The 23,142-nt window shown below is 39.6% G+C and overlaps 2 protein-coding genes across 6 annotated transcripts in view; one reads left to right on the top strand and one right to left on the bottom strand.

Annotated features, from left to right (window-relative positions):
- The window catches only part of NSUN6 (NOP2/Sun RNA methyltransferase 6), a 56,104-nt gene extending 47,780 nt beyond the window's left edge, over positions 1-8,324 (bottom strand). Inside the window, exons 1-3 of one of the 2 annotated variants that reach the window (XM_047865063.1) lie at positions 7,771-8,324; positions 5,618-5,773; positions 3,695-3,774 (exon numbers count right to left, since the gene is read on the bottom strand). In XM_047865063.1, coding sequence (XP_047721019.1) covers positions 3,695-3,774; positions 5,618-5,773; positions 7,771-7,845 — 311 coding nt within the window. In that variant the 5' untranslated portion in view covers positions 7,846-8,324. Of the gene's footprint in view, positions 1-3,694; positions 3,775-5,617; positions 5,774-6,298; positions 6,475-7,770 lie in introns of those variants that run through there. The other variant, XM_047865064.1, reaches the window with a different exon arrangement.
- Positions 8,325-8,482: 158 nt separating this feature from the next.
- Positions 8,483-23,142, top strand: part of ARL5B (ADP ribosylation factor like GTPase 5B) — a 33,918-nt gene continuing 19,258 nt past the window's right edge. The window contains exons 1-2 of one of the 4 annotated variants that reach the window (XM_047867585.1): positions 12,814-13,104; positions 13,404-13,524. In XM_047867585.1, the coding sequence (XP_047723541.1) occupies positions 13,476-13,524 (49 nt within the window). In that variant the 5' untranslated portion in view covers positions 12,814-13,104; positions 13,404-13,475. Of the gene's footprint in view, positions 8,655-12,813; positions 13,105-13,207; positions 13,525-23,142 lie in introns of those variants that run through there. The other 3 variants (XM_047867586.1, XM_047867587.1, XM_047867584.1) reach the window with 3 other exon arrangements.

A 23,142-nucleotide genomic window follows, 5' to 3' on the forward strand; every position in this document is an offset into this window, starting at 1 on the left:
TTCATAGATCTCCAAGTAAAAACTACTCTTGTGGGGGGCTGGGAGACAGGATGTTTTTTTGGCCTCTGAATTTTTTTTTTTTAATGTTTATTTTGGAGAGAGAGACAGAGTGTGAACAGGGGAGGGGCAGAGGGAGAGGGAGACACAGAATCTGAAGCAGGCTCCAGGCTCCCAGCTGTCAGCACAGACCCAATGTAGGGCTCAAACCCACAAAGCTCAAGATCATGACCAGAGCTGAAGTCAGAGGCTTATCCAACTGAGCCACCCAGGTGCCCCGGCCTCTGATTTCTTCACAGCAACACTTGACGCCCTGACGCTGTAAAAGCAATGTCTACAAAGTGTTAAGGGAAATAACATGGGACCTGAAACCACTACCAGTCAACCTATTGTTTAAATATAAAGGCAACAGGCAATTCTCAAGCAAGAAAGTAAATACTTTGGAGAGGAGAATACTTATTTTGGAGACGGGAAGCAGACGGGCTGCACACCTGATAAAGGACTGTACTTGCTAACCAAGAGAGCAATCAAGACAACTCAGAAATGAACTATTAGAATTAAAAGTAAGCACTGCATCCATTTGAATTGTGCTTCTAGAATAACAATGTTATAAACCTCCACAATGCTAAAGAACACAGTAAATAAAAACTGGCTGGTGGAGGTTTTAGGGGATAAAATTTAAGAACTTCCTCATTTTTCATAGTGGAAACTCATAAGGTAATAATAGTGATAATGAATTTTAAAAACAAAAAAGAATGGATTTGCTCCTTTTAGAAGTGAAAGGTAGGTATGTGAATCTATTCTCCTAAATGACTTTTGAATACTTTCCTGTTGTAACTCATCATTTGTGTTTTTTAGTTCACAAATGTTCTGATGAGTAGCCTAGATCACTACAAGGAACAGGATGAAAGGGTTGCTAAATTCAGAAAATAATTAAATTATCTGCACATTTTAAAAGAGCTAACATAGCCAGTATTAGCAAGAATAAAAGATCTGAGGGGCACCTGGGTGGCTCAGTCGACTGAGTGTCCAACTTCGGCTCAGGGCATGATCTCGTGGTTCGTGGGTTCAAGCCCTGCATTGGGCTGTCAGTGTGGAGCCTGGAGCCTGCTTTGAATTCTGTGTTTCCCTCTCTTTGCCCCTCCCCTGCTCACATTCTGTCTCTCTCTTGCTCTCTCTCTCAAAAATAAAGAAACATTAAAAGAGAGAAAAAGAATTAAGATCTAAGAATCTCTCATATATTGCTAGAAACATTAACTGGTAAAACTTATTTTTTTTATTTTTTAACGTTGATTTTTGAGAGAGAGGGAGAGTGAAAGAGCGAGCGAGAGAGTGTGCACGCGTGAGCGCACAAGTCGGGGAGGGGCAAGAGAGAGGGAGACACAGAATCCAAGTAGGTTCCAGGTTCTGAGCTGTCAGCCCACAGCTCAACTCGGGGCTGGAACTCACCGGCCATGAGATGAGATCATGACCTGAGCTGAAGTCAGACACTTAACCAACTGAGCCACCCAGGTGCTCCTGACTGGTAAAACGTTTTAGAAGGCAATAGGTCTCAAACTAAAATATGCACAGACCAATGAACCAGTAATTCCATGGGGTACCAATTTATCTTGTAGACATGCTTATGCAAGTACACAAAGAAACATCTTAAGAATATTTACTGTTGGTAATAATGAAATGTCCATCAACAGAAGGATAAAAAAATTTTTTTAAGTATGCAGCTATTAAAAAAGAATGAAATAGCTTTATATAGAATTAGGGACAATTATGGACATCTTTCTATCTTGATTGAGGTGGATCTTAACCACACAGCTATACAAATTTGGGAAAACTCAGCCAATGATACACATAATTAAGATCTCTCCATTTCACCGCCTGCAAATTTCACCTTAAGAAATAAAATAAGGAACTCAAAAACTCCTTCTTTTTAATGCAAAAGAAATACATACAGTATTTCTTACAGTAAATATACTTGCAGTAAATATAACACAGAAATGTTACAAGTGAAAATCTCCTCTTGCCACTTTTCTCCTAATCCAACCTCATCAGAGTTAACTACTCAGAATTAACCTCTATTAATAGTTGGATATGACGGCACCCAGGTGGCTCAGTCGGTTAAGCATCTGACTCTCGATTTCAGCTCAGGGCATGATCTCATAGTTGGTGAGTTCAAACCTTGAGTTAGGCTCTGTGCTGATACTACAGAGCCTGCTTGGAGTTCTCTCTCGTTTGCTCTCGCTCTCTCCCCCACCCCCCGCCTTAAATTAAATAAACTTAAAAAAAAAATAACTTTATGAAAAAAAAAAAAAATAGCCCAGGATGTGAGTTTAAGCCCCACATCGGGTTCTGTGCAGAGAAATACAGAGCCTGCTCAGGGTTCTCTCCCTCCCTCCCTCCCTCTCTTTCTCTCCCCTGCATGCTTGCTTGCTCTCTTTCTCTCTCAAATAAACTTAAAGAAAGTAACTTTATTTAAAAAAAAAAAAAGTTGGGTTCGTTAAAGCCTCCAGACTTCTAAATGTAAATATACATAAGTGTATAGTTGTTTTTGTAATTACAAAAAAAAAAAAAAATTTGTAATTATCCTATGCATGGCAACCTCCTTTTGATAATTGTGAATTCTTCTCTTATTGATACATATAATTCTCCCCCATTAAAGGCCATGTTTCACTGCACAGATAAATCTTAACTTACTAAACCACTGCCTTACTATTGACTGCTTTACTAAATTACTTTAAAGCTTTCACAAAATAAGCATTTTTCTATTTAATAAAACTCATAGGGGTACAAAAAAATTAAACCATAATTAGGGATTTAAAATGTTCTGGGGAAATGAATTCCTATTATAATATGAAAAGGCTTTTTTCCCCCAATTTTCAAACGTGTCTTCCAAATACATAAATGAGTAGAACATTGTTCTACAGAACATACACAAAAATTTAATGTAACTGTGGATTAAGGAATAAAATTTTACAAACATATCACCTATGAATGTAGCAAATATGTTGCTTTGTATTTTTGTGTAGCTCAAAAAAAAAAGTTTTATATTAGCAGTGGAAGCTCTTTGTTTTTTTGTGTTTTTTTTTCAATTTATTTATTTTGAGAGAGAGAGGCAGAACTGAGGAGGCTCCACACTGTCATGACGTGAGCCAAAAACAAGAGTCATACACTTAACCAACTGAGCCACCAGGCGCCCCTTTCCTCCTACTTTCTAAGTCACTTCATTTGTTTACTTATAGTATTAAGAGAATCCACAACTGGGGTGTCTGAGTGGCTCAGACGGTTAAACACCTTACTCTTGATTTCAACTCAGGTCATGATCTCCTGGTTCGTGAGTTGAAGCCTCGTGTCGGGCTCTGGGCTGTCAGGCTCCCAAGCCTGCTTGGGATTCTGCTTCTCCCTCTCTAAATAAATAAACAAACAAATTAAAAAAAAAAAAAAAAAAGGAGGAGGAAAAACAACCAATCATTGCACCAAATGGACATAAAATGCATTACTTTCAAGGTATTTGGGCCCATTCCTAGTCTTTTTTGTAACATCTCCCACGACACAGTATGAAGTTGGCATTTTTGAACTTGTGAATTCTTGTCTATCTATACAAAGTGGCTAATAATACAGAAACTCAGTGTTATCATCCAACAGTAAGAAAAAACCTGTGACAAATTTTTAGAATTTAATTGGAAATGGAAAAGTTACAAACCTAGGTCCAATAACAGGAATGAGTAAGACGTCCTGAAGGTCTGGATGTTGAAGAATAGGAACACTTAATCCATTAAATTGCTGTTAAAAATAAACAGAAGTATGAAGCAATCAATATAACTGATAAATTTCAACTTACAGAGCTTTTCAGTGTCATTATCTAGCAGAGCATGAAGCTTGGTTTAGGCTATTCTCACTTTATTCCACATAATACGATGGAACAAAGACTTCAAAACAACTATATTTTCTGCATATTTTCTTCTTCTCTATGCCTTCCTAAGGTTCAATTTTGCTTACTGTTTGGTTTTATAAAAGCCAACCCGTATTTACCTTAAATGACTTATTTTGAAAACATATATCCAATATAGAATTGCATGTAGTACTCTTTCAATGAAAAACTCTAAACAGGACATTAAAGATTAGGATTAATATTATTTATTATATACAATCAATACAGGATGCCATGTCAGTTTTGGTGAGGAAAAGAAATGCTTATTGGCAAAAGTTCAGGATTTTCAGTATCCTCTATCATACTTGGGTCTTCAGACTAGAAGTGGGTGCAGGGCCAGGAGTATAGGTGCTGAGGCCAACTCACACAGTCTCAGGAGAACTAGTTATGTGCATCTCTTCCCAACCGTCTTCCAAAGCCAAACCATTTGACATTCTCACCTATAACGTATGAAGGTTCCAGTTTCGCCACATCCTCACCAGCCAGATGAAATTTAAATTATTAAATCCCAATATGGGGCCCAGAGAACTCTGGGGAGACAAAGCACCCACTCCTCCATAATCCCATATGGGACATCTCTTTAGGACACACATGAGTTTTGGATCATGGAAGGAGAAAGAAAATAAATAGTCTGAGACCCCTTTCCTGCGAGAAGTAGGTACTGCTCTACCATCAATTTCCTATCTAGTGCTTAAGGGTCAACCTTCTGCCTTACTCTTAACCTTTAAGAGACTCAAAGCCCATCCATAGTCAATGTCTGCCTTATCCTAGATACTAGTTACTAGTATACTGGATGCTACAGGCCCACTGGACTGGAATACTAGAATATGTAGACTCCAGGAATAGTTTGCTAGAAAAGAAAATAATCTGGATCTGCAGGAGTTATAGACAGTTGTGATGGGCCTCAGAACACTTTCCTTTCTACTACCTGAAAACATATACATGACTGCATAAGAGTATTAATTTTAGTTGTTCAGAGGAACTGCTTATATTTTGTTACTTGTTACATTTAGTTGCTTGGAGGAACTGCTTACTGTCATTACTCTCAATAAAATTATCACTATCAATATTCAAAATCGGATTACTTTTTCTACAAGTCTTATTATTACACTAGTTTGGGTCTCATACACTCAGATCCCATAACGGGTAGTTCTTACACATTTTCTCACAACTTGAAGTTTATAAAACTGTTCTTACAGACAATATAACAAACATTCCATAAATCTAATGAGATTAAAGAACAATAAGTAAATCAACATCAGTGATAATTTTCTGAAGATTTCTTAATGTTACATCTTCATTAAACTAATAACACAGCCTATAATAAATATATAAATAAAAGCCCTTTGATTATGCTTGCATCTTACTTTTAATTTACACACTAATCAGATAACTTATTACAAAACCAGACTTTTAGGGTTAGAACGGATCTCTTCATATGTATTTTAATGATGAAGCAACTGAGGCCAGAGGAGCTGAGTGACCTACTCAGTCACTATAATAAATTCTGAATCACAAGTGCTGGGTTCTAACATTACGTCTAACATTACCACTTAACAACTGAACATTCATGATCTTCGACTTCCTTAGGTGTAAAATTGGAATAGTACATTATGTTCATAGGATTTTAGTGAACAGCAACATGACATAGACTGTAGAATATCATAGACATAATGATAGAAAATTTGCACATACCTTCCGAAGCTCATCCAACAACAGATTTTTCACATGTTGCACTGAGGCGAGATGTGTGTTTACTCTGACAGTTGTGAATGATGGAGGGTGTGACAAGTGATTTAACAGAGTTTCAAATCTCCTTTCTGCTTCTTGTTTGCCTAGAGCAGATACAACCTGAAAAAGAGGAAAATAACAAGTTAATGTTTCAACGTCCCTTAACAAATGAACTAAAAATTTTAATAACATGAACACCCATTCGTTCAACTAACGAAAGACTCAACCAAGTTCCCTGTGATGAACTGAAGCTTTACGAGACATGTATTTTCCCATTTTTGTCATCTTTTCTTCTTAATGTTTATTTTTGAGGGTATGAGTGGGGGAGGGGCAGAGAGAGAGAGGGACAAAGGATCTGAAGCAGGATGTACACTGACACATGAGCTCGATGTGGGGCTCCAACTCAAGAACCACAAGATCATGACCTGAGCTGAAGTCGGACGCACAACCCACTGAGCCACCCAGGCGCCTCCCATTTCTGTGATCTCTGAATATACCCTGCCCCACAGCATCTTCATAAACCACTTGCCAGCCTACTAACCCACCAGCCTCATAGTATTAGCACTTTCTCTAGTGTATTAAAACTGACCTTTACCTCCAACACTTTTACAAAGTAATGGCTTTTCTTTTCGTAAAATCACTTACAGTTAGCGGGTTTGAGGCAGAGATGGTGTCAGAGACGGACATTTGGATCTTCTTTCATAAAAGCAATATTTATTTTTTTTAAAACCGCTGGAAAAATTTTCTGAATGCCTCTATTTCTCTTAATATGCTCCTTATATTTTAAGTTCTCTGAAATCTAGAGAATGTCTTTTCTCTTTCCATGCTGTCTAATCCCGTAAAATAATCTTTGGAGGGGCGTCTGGGTGGCTCAGTCGGTTGAGCATCCGACTTGGGCTCAGGTCATGATCTCGTGGTTCGTGGGTTCCACGAGTCGGGCTCTGTGCTGACAGCTCAGAGCCTGGAGCCTGTTTCAGATTCTGTGTCTCCCTCTCTCTGACCCTCCCCGCCCCACCCCCACCCCACCCCCGTTTATGGTCTGTCTCTCTCTGTCTCAAAAATAAAACGTTAAATTTTTTTTTAAAATAATCTTTGGAAATAAAATGCAGAAATCAAATCTAACAAGTCAGCTTCAGCAATATCTTCACGCACGATTAACATTTAGATGGCTTTACTTTGAACAGAAAAGCAAAGACTTATAAGTACAAAGTTGCCTAGAGGCCGGATCGTAAAATGTAAAGAGCACAAGCTTGGCAACCAAAGACAGCATTCACTGAGGACTTCTGTGCGAGGCACCGCGAAAAGCACAGAGAATGAGTATTTGTTGAGGACTGTGTGCCAGAACAACGCCAACTGCTTTCTCAGGATTAATATTCCAAAGCAACCTTGTAAGGATATGTATTTTTAACATCCCCAGTTTTCGCAGAGCTAAGCGCTCTGAAATGATTCGTTCAAAGCACAGAGACACAAACCCAGGACTTGGGACTCCAGATCTGGATTTTGTCATTGTACCTGAGCTCTTCAGGCTTCAGATTTCAGTCCTGCTACTTCATAGCGGTGTCACTTTGGCCTCTTTGGACCCTCCGTCCTCTCACCTGTTAAATGGAGAGGCAATCTCCACCAAAAGGGAGAGCGAGCGAGAGAGCGCGAATATTAAGATGTAAAGGTCTGCAAGCCACCTAGCACAACGGGTGGCATTTGAGGCATGAACAACTTCTAGCATCCCTTTCACCAGACTGCCACACTCCAAGAGTGCAGCTGTGACTTCTCTGCAGGACTTAAGTTCTCGAGAACAGGAATCTTTTTGCGCTCATTTTGCAACCCCTTCAGTGCCACGCCTACTGCCGGGCCCAGAACCGCTTTGTTCCCCTCCCTTCTTTCACGTTCCTAAGGGTAGAAACGTATATACCTCATTCACCTCTGATCTCGAAAACACTAAATCCCTACGGGGAAGATACCGGCCGTTTTTACATTCGGAAAAAAACCAGGCAGAAACAACGGTGTCAAGACGAGGTTTCGCTTTAGGCCTCTTTTTTTTTTTTTTTTTTTCTGTTTCTCCAGAGTGTGTAAATATTTGAGTTTTTGCAAATATCGTCTACCAGGTTTATTTGACCTACCTCCTTATTCATAAAACCCTCCTTAAGGTACCTTTCAACCTCAAGTCTCAAAGATATTTTAGGGAAAATAGACATTTTGGCGATAGTTTTGTTCTCCTCCAAGAAAAATGCTGGAAAACGGTGATTTTTCTGTTTCCGAGTGAACAGTGAGCAGCGTGTTGTCAAGTGAGTAACCACCCACACGCGCCGGGACCGCCAGATGGCCAGGAAAATCGCGCCGCTCTTTCCAAGTTATATTCGGCTTTTGCGGAGGTACATCCACGCTTTCTCGAGCGTCGCCAGTTCAGAGCAGCTTCCTCGCCTCCACCACACCCGTCCTTGGTCCTCCTTTAGGGACGCTCACGGAAATCACTGTGAGGCCACGTCACCCACGTTGCAAAAACACCACAAGAAAACTAAACGGGGGGGGGGGGGGACGGGGAGACAAAAACCAAACAAACAAAACCCCTGACGGGCGAAACCGTTGCGAACAGGCCTGGAAAAGCGACCCGCACCCGCTCTAGCACGTTCAGCCCTCTGAACCTAATTTCCAAAACCGCGCCCCCCAATTCCTCTGCCGAAAGCCGCTTCCGGCCTGCGTCACTTCCGGCGACGCGGCCCACCCTCCCTGGTCCCCCAATCCGCAGCCGCAAGTTGCCGCTACGTCACGTCTCCGGAGTTTCCCAGCGCGGTGGGTGGCGCGTCCACGTGCGGGCGGTTGGCGCCGGGAGGGGCGGCAGCCCGGGGGAGCACCTGGGTCCTGCGCCTGCGGCGGGTGTCAGGGCAGACGAGGAAACGGTGTGGGTTAAGTCGAAGGCTTTGCTGGCCTGAATAAGTTGGGAGGGCCAATTAGTTACCTGCTGGGTGACCTGCAAAGAAAAGAGAAAGGCAGTTTATTTGAACCTGTAAGTCACTCTTTGATTTCAGAAACGCATACTAGTCTGACTTCAGCGATGAATGAACCACGTTATTCAAATTTTCGGAAGCTGGGTTACTGGTGGGTTCATGTCCATGAATGATCAGTTAAAACTTAAAAACCTACACCTAGCATTTACAGTTAGTTGAGTGAGGCTAGCAGTTACCTGTATCATAGTTGATTTATACTTGAAGGCTCTGAGAACCTTGACATAATTTATGTGTTACAGATGAAGGAAAGGATTCAAAAGGAGGAGGTACCTAATGAAAGTCAGACATTTTATGATTGAATAGGTAGCTAAAAATAATTGTCTCCTTAGAAAGTCAGGATAAAGACCACAGCCACCTGTCATCTAAAACGAATACCAACTCTTTTCACCATGGTATACTTAAGTAAGTTCATGGGATTTTTCCGTGGCTAAATCATCTGAAAGTTATTAGAAAACATGTCTAGATCGGGCATTTCCAAAGGAATTTTTGCAGCCTGAACATTACAACCGTAGCACCAATAATGGTTGGAATCTGTATTTAGGAGATAAGGGAGAGGTAGGAACGAGTTGGACTAGATTGTAAACTCCGCGAGGGTAGAGACTTCATCTCACCACTGCATACCCACTGCCAAAACATGTAATAGGCACTTAAATGTTGAATGACTAGATGAATGGATAGGCATCTATGTGAACTAGAGAATGAAAACTGTATTTCATGTATTTGCTGGAAGCATGTATTTGCTGGAAACTAGTTTACTAGTGAAGCACATATAAACAGTGCTGAGGACTTTTAGACTATCTTTGTCTAGACACTATTGTAGTGACAGGTTGATGAAGATGCCTCTTAGTGTTCTAAGCTTGGGTCCAAGACAAACATACACCAAATCTGAAGTTGGCATAGTGCATACATATCGTCTAAGCAAAGGAAGAGCCCTATAGGAATATACCCATACACGGGTCATTTAGGTTGTATTTGCTCCATGGGATAATATGGCTGCCCATGTGGAGGAGCAAAAAAATCTTAGGTACAATCTTATAATCTTAAGTCTTAGTTTGTAGTGCTCCAAAGCTTAACCTTACCAAAAACCAAGCATATTCCAGAATATTCAATTTCATGAAGAAGGTATGAGGGGATTAGGAAAAAAAGTCTATAAAGGCAGGAAATCTATCAACTCATCTGGAGGCTAAAGTCAAAGTGGACATAATCTTAATAGTGTAGGAGAGTGGTTTGTTTTTGAAAAGTTTCATTCCTAGTTGGCAGAACATGCTGTCCTGAACTCTTCGTTCAAGCCATGCATGCAGTTTCTCTTAGTTAACAGTAATAAATTGAATTCAGTTCCTGCTGTAGCCAACTCTTCTTAGTACTATCTAAATTTGGATAATTAGTTCCTTGTGAGGAACAGTAGTTACAGGTTGTTGTTTTTAATTCCCTAGTTGTTCAGTGTTTCATTTTTTCCTGAAATTTTAATTTGTTTTGCTTTATGTACAGTACTTTTATCTTTTTCTTAAAATTTAGTGAACTGGAGAGAAATATTACTGGCATTGGGTTTTAATTAAAGGAAGTTATTTCCAACTAACACTTCAGAAAGTAAGTTATAATCCTAATGACAGTATTATCACGTTCCTTTTTCATGATTTTTTTTTCTTTCATGAATTCAAAATATATTCAAATAGTAACATTTCATAGAACAGTGATACCTTCTTTGGATTAAGGCTACACTGAAATTAGTTTTTAGAAGTTTTTAAAGGAATGTTTTCAGAAAAAAATTAGCAAAGGTGTTCTTTAAGTTTAAAAAGTGTATTCAGGGGCGCCTGGGTGGCTCAGTCGGTTAAGTGGCCGACTTCGGCTCAGGTCATGATCTCGCGGTCCTTGAGTTTGATCCCCGCGTGGGGCTCTGTGCTGACAGCTCAGAGCCTGGAGCCTGTTTCAGATTCTGTATCTCCCTCTCTCTGACCCTCCCCTGTTCATGCTCTGTCTCTCCCTGTCTCAAAAATAAATAAAACGTTAAAAAAATTGTTTTAAAATGTATTCAAAATATATTTAAAAAGTGTATTATTCAAAACTCTTTAGTTTGATTAAATTATTGACAAGTATTCCTACTATAATATATATAATACAAATATACAATATGAACTAAATTGTATCTTTTGTAAAAGATAATACTGGTATGCCAGCATGAGTTCTGTTTAGATAATGCAGAACTCTATTTTTGTTAATCAATTATATTCACTTTTCAGTTGTGAGTGGTTTTCTTTTCTTACAGTTAATAAAAATTTCAAATTCCTAAATCGGCAAATAACACTTTCTAATGTGAAAAAATATTTTAAAAATATTTCAGCAGTCCTGTTGTCAAGGTAAATTGTAGAGAAGATGATAAAAATTAGAACAGTTCTTTAACATAAAAGTTTCAGACATTTTGGAGCACCTGGCTTGCTCAGTTGACTGAGCAGGCAGCTCTTGATTTGGGGGTTGTGAGTTCGAGCCCCACATTTTAGAGTAGGTATTACTCTAAAAAAAAAAAGTTTCAAACATTTTGAAAGAATAGCACCAATAGAAATATCAACAGCCTTGCTCAAATATATTCATTCCACCACTGAATTAAAAGTGAAAAAATACTTCAAATTTACTTTCTAAAGTATCATTACATCATCATAAAAATATTTAAGAAATAAGTAATTTTTTTCCTTCGAAGCTCTGCAAAAAACAAAACAGAACTGCTTTATTTCAGAAACTGTTTATTGGAGATCCAAAAGCCAGAAAATAGTGGAATGTAGTTTATATATATATATATATATATATATATATATATATATGTAACAATTTGAGAGGCTAAGTTACAGTATCTAAAGGGTTTTTTTTTTATGAATAATGAAACTATGATTAGAAATATCCCTTTAAGCCTGTTTACACAAACACAAAATCATTTATATTGGAGCCAATTCATGATCCTGACAGATAAACTAATTTACATAGGCTCAGTACATACCTTTTCCTCTACATGGGACGTTATAACTTGTCTTTAATATGAGAAAGTTGGAGTACATTATCCCATATAAAAGTCTTCAAGAATCTTTGTGGGGTTTTTTGTTTTGTTTTAAATTTTTTTTTTAACGTTTACTTATTTTTGAGACAGAGAGAGACAGAGCATGAACGGGGGAAGGTCAGAGAGAGAGGGAGACACAGAATCTGAAACAGGCTCCAGGCTCTGAGCTGTCAGCACAGAGCCCCACGCAGGGATCAAACTCAAGGACCGCGAGATCATGACCTGAACCTAAGTCGGCAGCTTAACCCACTGAGCCACCCAGGCGCCCCCAAGAATCTTTGAATCATAACCCTAGGAGGATTTCACAAGTCATACATTTCATTTCTCTTTCTACAGCTAAGGAAGGTTTGGCCTGTTAAAAGGCCTTGTTACCTGGGTTAAAATCTACCACCTGATCGAAATCCAGTTCAATTAAGTTCTCTCCTTTACTGATTTCAGGGGCATTAGGTTTCATGCCAGGTTATGCAGCTTTTAAATTTGTTGGAACTTAACAAGGCAAAGAAGGTGGAATTGTGTAATAGTGTACAATGCAGTGACAGATTGTAGTTACTTGTGTGAGCATATAAGACAGAGATGTTGAATCACTATGTTGTACACTTGACGCCAATGTAACGTCGTGTCAACAATAAAAAAAATGATTACAAAGTGGAATTGAAACGCTTAAGTAGAGAATTGGCTTTTTGACTTAAAAGGTTAGCCAAGAAATAAATTGAATTCAACTCCAGCTGCAGACAGTTCTTCCAAGTATTAAGTTCATAATATACATATTTTTTAAATTCCCTAGTTCAATCTTTTCCTTGAAATTTCAGTTTCTTTGATCTAGGACAGCACTTGGAGCTTTTTCCTCTATTTTGTTGAACGGGAGAGATTACTGGGATTCCATTTCAATCAAAGGACGTTATTTTCAGTTAATGCTTCAGAAAAGTTTTGTTTTTTTTTTTATTTGGGCTCCATGAAAATTCCGAATGCGTGGCAACTAGGCGGCTTTAAGTTAATCACACAACCGAACTTTGTGGCTACCGGCAGTCCATGGATCGTCTCCCAAGCAATTCTATTTCGAATTAAGAATCACGTTAGAACACCAAGCTCGCCTGCCTGCCTGCCTGCCCACGATGACAGTTGCGAGAGAAACACTCCTCATTTCCGTGCAGTAAAGGGCAACAAACGGCAGCTTTTCGGTTAGAGGAGCTGCAGCTGCCCCTAGATTTAGACGGGGGAGGGCGCACTTGCCCAACAGCAGAGACTCAAGAACTGGAACGTGACAAAAGCTTACAAAACGCGCCGAGTTTAAGAGCTCACCTAGGGAAACTCCCGACTCCCACGACCCCCAACCTCCCACTCCGCGGGCAGTTTGAAGCCCGCCCCCCGGAAGTGAAACCGAAGGAAACGCCACGTCGAAAGCGTGGGTAAACGCAAGCGCGCCGACGTCAGTCCGCGTCCTTCCGGCGATGGGTGGTGGGGAATCGGGAGGGGAGGCGGAGCGGAGGCGGGGCTTGGGGCTGGTAGAGGCTCTGGTGGGTAGGTGGGTTCAGACCGAGGGTACTACGGGTCGGTGTTGGGCTCAGTTGGCTCGAAACAAAGGACTATCCGGTAGGGACTCGGCGCGGTGCCCTCTGACCGGTAGCTGAGCGGCCGATCGAGGCTTCTTGGCCAGCCAGTGCCGTCGCCGCGCGGTCTCAGTAGGCTTCTCCTCGGTTCCCTACAGCCAGCGCCGTGGTGGGGGGCCCGGCGCAGCGGCACCTGCTGCTGAGGGACCCCGCGGCCCGCCCAGGTGCTCATGATGGGGCTGATCTTCGCTAAACTGTGGAGCCTCTTCTGTAACCAAGGTGAGAAGGATGGAGCTGCGCAACGGCTTGACTGCTAGGAGGAGAGTCTGGCCGCCTTAGGGGACAGCCGGAGGCTGGGCTGTCGGTGGACAGAGGCGCAGAGAAGTGCTTTTCTCGAAGGGGCGGGTAGAAAGTCGGTATTTTAGGCTCGGAGAAGGTGCAGGAGGGACAGGGTTTGTGGGAGAAGTGAGGAGTGAAAAGAGGAGGCATTTGAGATCCCAGAGTCCAAACTAAGAATTTTTGGATTTTAGCAAAGCAAAGAGAGAAGCACCTAGTGATACCTGGAGGCATTTTGCAGGCCTGTTCTATCTCTAGTTAAGCATCCGTGTCTTGCCCCATGAGTGTGCTCCCAGAAACCCATCAACTTTTTTTTTTTTTAATTATTACTGGTGCTACTTTGTTTACCGCCCAATTCTTTAAGCCAGTGTGCCTTCACGTTCTGATTTCGCCTGCTCCATCAGACTCGGGAATGAGTTGTCTCGTGAGATACACGGGTTTCCGGAAATCTGCATCCCAAACCCTTTTTTCCTTTCTTAGGTATTAGAGAACTAAATGCTTTTGGTTCTGTATAGGAGGTTGCGTGTCCCTAATTAGTCTGGGACAGGTTATGAGACATGTGGAAGTTGGAAGTCCAAAGGGCCAAGAAGTTGTAAAACCTGTTCTGACTCAGAAAGAATGAGATGTGATGTCTTCTGAAGAGAGAAAACACCCAGACCAAAAAAAAAAAAAAGTGTGTGTGTGTGGGGGGGGGGGGTGCTGATAATAGGTAAAGTCTTAGCCATTTCTTTGAACAGAATGCTTTTCTTAGCAATTGGAACTACTTTTTAAATTCAGTTTCGTTTTCTGTTTAATACCCAGACATAATAAAAACCGGTGTTTTATAATGATACCAACTGTTACTGCTCACGTGGGGTTTTTTTTTTCCTGGATTTGAGAAGTGAAGAGAATGAAATGGCTTTAGTTCACTTGTTCCATAGCTGAGAACACTAGTCTTTTCCAAGATTATAAGTAAATGTATACACACACACACACACACACACACACACACGCAATTACGTGTATGTTTGCAGTTACCCCAGATACCACATTTCAGGTAATTTCAGAGTGCTCGGAATTTAATTCTTTAACGATATCATCTGTACATTTAACATGTGATTTTTTTTTTTCAGCAGTTTATATTTTCCAGTCCTTGTTACTTGAGTTCACTACTATATGTAAAGCAGCATTTTAAGACATGCTAAAGACTGTAAAGGTCAACACAGTTATCGCCTGCCTATCTTTTCGCATAGTTTAAGAAACAAAACAGTACCAAAGTCTTTGTTTCTCCTTGTATAACCCATCCTATTCCTCTTGTCCACTGTTTTATTATTATTGTTTAATTCATCATTTACTTATCGGACCTTCCTTAATCAGACTAGTGGGGAATGGAGGGTGTAAGGGAAAGATTTAGGAGATGAGGAAAAGCATTCATAGGCTGCTTCAAGTCACAGAATTTGTCAGGCCTCCGCAATCCCCATTTACTACTTAGAATTTTTCTTTTCCTTTAACTTTCCTGTTGAAAATTTAGAGCTAGTGGTCCTCCTGTCATTTTATACTCACTCACTCATGCAACTGACATTTAGTCATGGGCCATAAGTCAGTCTTCAGTTAGGCATAGCAGATAGGAAGACGAAAAACAGAAAACAGTAACACAGTTAACTTGTTCCCAAAGTACTCAAAGATCACTCAGTGAGACCTATGGGGGAAAATGCAGTGCAGTAAATGGTTTAACAATGTATAAAAGTGTGGTGATGATTGCCAAGAAGTAAGTGATTAATTTTTCTCAAGTGGTTCCTGGAAGACTGCGGGAAAAGGTATACTTGTACTTTAATGTAAGTAGGAGTTTATAGGGCATGCTAAGTAGACTGAGTAGAAGGGGCATATTATTCTAGGCTGAAGGACTAATAATATGCAAATGGGAGAGGAATCAAATACTTCGGTACATTGAAGGAAGCTGAAAATAGTTTAGTTTGGCAGTATCTTAGTTTGCCTGTGGGGAGTTAGAGATGAGGCTGGAGAGGTAGCCCCTGGAGCCAGATCACAGAGGGCCTTGTGTGTGGACCAACTAAGACATTAAACTGTATGTACAGAGCAAGCCATGGGAGCCGTTGAAGTGTTTGCTCATTTTATGTTATTTTTTAAGCAGGGGAATAATGTGAACAGACTGCTGCTTTAGTCCTGTATTTTTTACTTTCTGTATCAACAACACTGACAGTCTCAGCATTTTCCATTTTCACCACTGTCATACAACTAATCCAGAGATACTCAAATGACTCAATCTTGGTTTCGTGTTAGAATAAATAAGCCCAAGGCTGTACCTTAGACCAGTTGGATCAGAATGCAGCATAGTATCCTGGGCATCAATGCCTAGGTGATTCATATTTGCAGCCAGGGTTGAGAACTACATATCTTACTTTAAGGACTCCTTTCCCCTGTCTTTTTTTTTTTTTCCCAGTATTTGCCTCCCATCTTTTTTTCCTGTAGCATTTTACAACACAAAGCATCTTCTCTTAAATTTGATATCTTTCTGGGAATAAGTACGCTAAAGCGTGTTTGACTAAATGAAACTATGACAAAGTACACAGGTTCGGCAATTTGTGCTAGAATACATTACTGGGATGCAGTTATCAATGAAGGAAGTAATTTCAGATCGGATTATCTTACAGACTTGTGTGTATATCTGTTTCGGTACACACTTCCATATTTTTGAATAGTATGCCTATGTGGAAACTTGAAGCATTATCATTTGTCCTTTGAGATGTAATGGACATAGATTTTATTAGTTTCAGGTGTACTAAGCATTTGTCTTACGGTAGAAGAGCTCTTAAGGCCCTTTTCCCTTATCATCCCAATACAGTGTTTTGGTTTGATACGCACTGTCTTTTCATTTTTAGTGATTGCAAAATTTAGTCGCTCCTGAGCCACGGTGTAGGTTTCCCTTTTTCCTATAACTTTTTCCCCCTAGAGTAAATAATTACAACATCCCATTGCTTTAGTTTACTTTGTATGTTTGACTAAGTCCTTTCATTCCATCCCAAAACTCCCCATACAAGTTTCCCCATAATACACTCAGTCACATGATTTAGCCTTCCTCGAAGCTCCCTCAGTATTCCCTCCTGCTCCAAACTGCTCTTGCTTCCCTCTGCCTGCTACACAGCTGTGCTGGATTCATCTTTACAGTCGTTCCAGGAATTTCCTTTGCTTTTCTGTTTTATTAGGACTTATGTCTTTCTTGCGTTCCTCTTATTTATGAAGCACATCCTACAGAAATGTCCTGCGAAGGTGTCCAAAGCAGTCACTTTTTTTTTTTTTTGCGATTCCAAATGCATGAAAATGTAGTAAGTCTGTCCTGAAAATGTATTTGTCCTCATTTTTGATTTATAATTGGGCTGAATATAAAATTCTGAGTCGGAAAACCTTTCTTTCAGAAGGTATTTGAAGATATTGTCATTGTCCTCTAGCTTCTAGTGTTGTTGAGGAGACCAGTATCGTTCCTCCTCTGATCTGTTTTCTCTTTCTCTTTCTAGTGGACTCTTGGACTTTTCCGATCTTCCCTGGCATTTTTATTTTTTATTCTATTTTTTTAAGTTTATTTACTTACTTTGAGAGCAAGAGAGGGGAAGAGAGAATCCCAAGCAGGCTCCATGCTGTGAGCATGGAGGCGGATGCAGGGCTCAAATCCATGAACTGTTAGATTATGACCTGAGCCTAAATCAAGAGTCCAATGTGCGCTTAACCGACTGAGCCCCCCCAGGATGCCCGTTCCTGGTATTTTTAAATTTGAAATGCACATGCCTTGTTATATGTCTTTTTTGGTTCACTGTGCTAGGCCCTCTGGACCTTTCCAACATAAAGTTGGACATTTTCAGGTCTAAGAATTTTTTTTTTTTTAATTTCTCTTAGGATTTCTTCCTCTACTCTTTTGGAAATATTACCGATCATATCGTGCTACTTGATTATCAAGTATTCTTTTCCATTTTACTGTCTTGTCTTTTTTTTTTTTTTTCTCCCAGTTCTGTTTTCTGGGATATTTCCTTTGTCTTCCAATCTTCCTATTGAGTATTTTGGTTCTGCTATCATATTTTTAATTTATAAAAACCTTTTATTTGCTAAATGTTAACTCTAATCGCTTTTATGGAATTGTTGCATAATACTGTGTCTTCCAAGTTTCTCTGAAGTTTTCTTCTCCCTAATTTTCTGTTTCTGCTTCTGTTTGCATTAGCCTTTCCCACTGGAGGCTTTTCCCTTAAATCTGTTTATCATTTCATCACGTACATAGACCACAGTTTGTTTATTCATTTGCATCATGACTAGTTGTAATACGTGAATAGTCTAATGACTTTTTGTAGACATGTTTTCATTTCTTTTAGGTAAATGTATAGAAGTGCAATTTTATTTGTTTTAAGTATATGTATAAATTTATTCAAAAAAATTTTAATGTGCTTTTAGTTTTGAGACAGAGAGACAGAGCATGAGTGGAGGAGGGGCAGAGAGGGAGGGAGGCACAGAATCCGAAACAGGCTTCAGGCTCCAAGCTGTCAGCGCGGGCCTCGAAGAACTCATAAACCGGGAGATCATGACCTGAGCCGAAGTCAGACTGACCCACCCAGACGCCCCTAAAGTTTATTTATTTTGAGAGAGAGAGAGAAAGCATGAGCAGGGGAGGGGCAGAGAAAGAGAATCCCAAGCAAGCTCAGCAGTTATCAGCACCAAGCCCTATGTGGGGCTCAAACCCATGAACCCTGAGATCATGACCTGAGCCGAAATTCAGAGTTGGATGCTTAACTGACTGAGCCATCCAGGCACCCCTAGAAGTGCAATTTTTAAGTCATAGAGTAGATATGTGATTAGTTTTATAAGAAACTATTAGATTGTTTTCCAGAGTGTTAAACCATTTTTATACTCTCACCAGCAGTGTTTGAGACTTCTTTTAACATCCTCACCAACATTTGATGTCACCAGTCTTTTTAATTTTAGTTATTTTGTTAGATGAATAGTGATATCTCATTTTGGTTTTAATTTGCATTTCTCTGATGACTTTTGGGTATTAATGTGCTTTTTTCATGTGCTGACTGAACATTTGGATTTCTTTTGCAGAACGTTCAAATCCTTTCCCATTAAATTTTTTTTCTTTAAAAGAATTATATATAATTATTTATATCATCTGGAATTGAGACCTTTGTTAGATATGTTTTCTGAATATTTCATTCCAGTCTTTGGCTTACTTATTCATTTTCTTAATGGGGAGTTTTTGCTAAGTGGAAATTTTTAATTTTGGTGAAACCTGATTTTTTTTTCAACATTTTTTTTTTTTTTTAATTGTTGTTGCTTTCTGTGTACTGTTCCTTTCACCTACAAGCTTTGGCTTTTATGCTTAGGGCTGTGAGCCATCTCAAGTTATTTTGCAGTTATGACGCAAGTATGGGGGTTGGAATTCATTATTTTTTTTTTTTTTTTTTTACATGGATATCTGCTTGTTCTAGCATAATTTACTTGAAGACTTTCCTTTCCCAATGGATTGCCTTAGAGCCTTTGTCAAAAGACTGGGAGTCTTCTTTCTGGACATCCCTCTTCCATTGATCTGTATGCCCATCCCAAAGCCATACTACACCATCTTGATTATTGTCCTACTTCTCTGTAAATTTTGAAGTCTGATAGTGTCAGTCCTCCAACGTGTTTGTTAATCTTTTCAAAGATTTTAATTTTCACCGTTGTTTTCTGGTTTTTATGTTACTAATTCCTGCTTCTTACTTCCTTTCATCTACTTACTTTGGGTTTACTTTAATTCCCCCACCCTTATGGAGACGGTGTGTGTCATTGTTCTTGTCCCTTTTTCCATTCACATGTAACAATTTTTTAAAGTTTATTTACGAACTTTGAGAGAGAGGGAAAGCGCAAATGGGAAGGGGGCAGAGAGAGGGGCAGAGAGATTCTCCAGCAGGCTCCATGGGTCAGTGCAGAGCCCAACTAGGGTGGCGAACTCATGAACTGTGAGATCATGACCTGAGCCAAGATCAAGAGTCAGATGTTTAGCCCACTGAGCCACCCAGGCTCCCCATATATATAACGTTTTAAAGCCATAAGAACTTCCTAAGAAGTGTGTTAGCTTCATGCCACAAATTTTAATATGCTGTATGTCATTCAGTTTGAAAGGTTTTAATTATTTTGTTTGTGATTTCTTCTTTGACTTATGGATTATTTATAAGTGTTTAGTTTTCAAATATTTATTTTTCTAAATAGCTCATTATTGGTCCCTAACTTAATTCCATTGTTGTCAGAAATATCCTCTGTAAGATTTCCATCTTTTGTCAGTCTTATTGAGGCTTTTTTATAGTCTATCCAAATGATCTCTTTGGTGCATGCACCATTTGTGCCTGAAAGAAATATGTAATCTGCAATTGTGTGCAATACTCTATAAATGTTTATTCGGTTATGGTGTTTGTTAGCATTGTTGCGATATTCTGTATCTTAATGTGTATTTCTGCCAGAGAGCATAGGGTGTGATCTTGTGATTTTTTTAGTGTAGTGTGAAACTCTGTCTCTTTGAATTGGAATGTTTGGGCAAATTTATCAATATGGTATGATTTATGGTACAGTCAGATATTAAGGTGCACTATTTTATTATTTCTTCTTTGTCCCATCTACATTTGTTATGTTTTGTTGTTTCTCTATTCCTCCTTTCCCGCTTTGCATTAATGGTTTGGTTTTTCTATTTTTAGAATTCCGTTTTATTTACTGGCTTTTTCAGTGATCCTTTTTGCATTCTTTTTATGGTTCTTCTAGGGATTGATTACAACATGCATTGTTACCTTTTCTCAATCTACTTAGTAATGTAACACTTGTAAGGTGTAAGAAATGGTATGGTTATACTCTCTCTTCCCCTAGTCCTATATAACCATACGGGTTAGATGCTATATGTGTGGTATCTACATTAGTTATAAATTATACAGTACAGTGTTTTAATTTTTGCTATAAACAGTCACATATTCCTCAATATTTTAAGAAAGGGTAAAATTTCCTCTTATATTTACTTACATTGCTATTTTTGATGTTTTGAATTTCTGTCTAGTATAATTTCCCTCCAGATTCAAGAATTTCAGCATTTTTGTTGTGTAGCTGTGCTGGTGATGAATTCTTAGTTTTCTTTTATCTGAAAGTGTCTCTATTTTGCCTTCATTCTTGAAGTATATTGTTACCGAATATAGCATCTTGGGTCACTATTTTTTTTTCTCCCTTTAGTGCTTCAAAGTTGTCATTCCATTGTCTTCAGGCCTCCATTTTTTTTTCCTGTGACAGCCAACATTCATATATTAACTTCCCTTATGTAGCCTGTCATCTTCTCTTGCCACCTTCAGGATTCTTCCTTTATCTTTGGTTTTTAGCAGATTGACCATGACATACGTAGCTTTGCTTTTCTTTGTATTTACCCTGTTTGCATTTTGCTGAGCTTCTTGAATTTGTAAATGTTTGAATATTTTTATACTTACCCAGTTCACTTGTATTTCTCAAATATGGTTGTTTCCCCAAATTGCCCAACATAACCCATTACTAAGGTATAGAGTCCATTTAGTGAGGATCAGCCTTTAAAAAAGAAATGAACAGGGGCATCTAGCGGGCTGAGTCGGTTAGAGCATCAAGCCCCACACTGGGCATGGAGCCTACTTAAAAAACGAAAAAATAAGTAAATAAAGGAATGATATTCTACAATAGAAACTATCACGGTGTATCTCAGTAAAGGTACCATTTTGTGAAACTTTTGTTTCAGTTGTGTGCATCCTGGGTCATCAGGCAAAATGTATTTAACTGTGGTCATGGTCCCACAAGTTCGAAAACCGTGCATTGTCTCTGCCCCTTAACATTTGCCTTCCCGGGCGCCTGGGTGCCTCAGTCGGTTAAACATCTGACTTTAGCTCAGGTCCTGATCTCACCACTGGGTTTGTGAATTCGAGCCCTGCATCGGGCTCTCTGCTGCCAGCATGAAGCCTGGTTGGGATCCTCTGTCCTCCTCTCTCTCTGCCCCTCCCCCACCCACTCACTGTCTCTTAAAAATAAAATAAAACCATTAAAAAAAATTTGCCTTCCAGAGTTTAACCTTCCCCTGGGCAACATTTGAATTCTCTAGAAAACTGTAGAAGTTAAAATCAGCTTCACTATTTCCTTGTCGAAGCCTTTCTTCTACTGCCTTCGTGTAGCAAGTTGGAATCTTTGGGCTTAGGCCCTTCGCTGTGGTCTGTGATGGTAGAGTGTTCTACCTATTAGACTCTTTGATGTCTTTCCTTTTTATCGGTATTTAATCCCCTTATCTACCAGAAGAGTGTTTTTCTTCTATCCAGTAAGCTGTTCTTATTTATTATTCTCTAAGACTCAATTTTGTCATAAAGATGGGGAGGCATCACACTGGGAGACCATTAGCCAAACTTCCCAGCATGTTATTTAGCCTAAGGCTCAGTTTTCTCATCAGTAAAAGGAATACCACCACTTTCTTATGGAATGATGGTGAGGATTAACTTCCACAATGCCCAGAAAACAGTCATACCGACACTCTGTAATATTCCTTTTCACTGTTGACATTTATTTCCTCGGCTGAGAGTTGGATTCTAGATCTCACTTATCCTTGGGAATATTACCGTAGGATTCTTCGGTATCTGTTGCTTTGTACTAATGATGGCGTATTGTAAGTGCTTATTTACATATCTGCCTTTAAGATTTTTGAGGGTAGAGAGCTTGCCTTGTTAGTCTTAAATGTTACAGTCATGCATAAAATGAACTCAATAAATGTTGAATTGTTGCCTCATCAGATTTATGTAGCTGCTCTTGACGAAATTTAGGCATCCAGGAATATGGATACTGTGGGGCCACGAGTGGGAGAGACTGAAGAATTTGGAAGGGGAATTAATGCTGTATAGCAAAAAGAGTGGGGCAGCAAATGCTGACTCTTACCAGTGTTTACTAGAACACATTACTTAAACTCATAGGACCTTAATTTCTTTTTTTTCTTTAATGTTTACTTATTTCTGAGACAGAGCACGAGCGGGGAAGGGGCAGAGTGAGAGAGGGAGACACAGAATCCGAAGCAGGCCCCAGGCTCTGAGTTGTCAGCACAGAGTCCAACGCGGGGCTCCAACTCAAGGCTCCAACTCACAGACTGTGAGATCATGACCTGAGGCAAAGTCTGTCGCTCAAGTGACTGAGCCACCTGGGCGCCCCTATAGGACCTTAATTTCTTATCTAGAATATCAGCAAGATGGCCCAGGTCAATAGTTAACATATGTTTTTGGAGACCTTGGTTCCTCAGAAATGCCTTTATAGGTGGCACATTTGTAGGTGACGAGGTGGGAGAGAAGGAATAAATCTCAAATTCTGCAGTCTGTTCCAAGCTATAATGTTTTATGATTCTGTAACCAGTATAATATAAGACAGAGTTAGTTTATATGACGTTTCCTTTTTTTTTTTTTTTTCCCCAAGAGCAGACTTCCTCGGGTGCTCATCATTGCTGTGCAGGCATTCAGGCCTCCGTTGGTGACATCCTATCTTCTGACTTGTTAATACCTACCCCTTGCAACCATTCAAACTCATTTT

The sequence above is a fragment of the Prionailurus viverrinus genome, chromosome B4 (genome assembly GCF_022837055.1).
Source record: "Prionailurus viverrinus isolate Anna chromosome B4, UM_Priviv_1.0, whole genome shotgun sequence".
Lineage (NCBI taxonomy): Eukaryota > Metazoa > Chordata > Mammalia > Carnivora > Felidae > Prionailurus > Prionailurus viverrinus.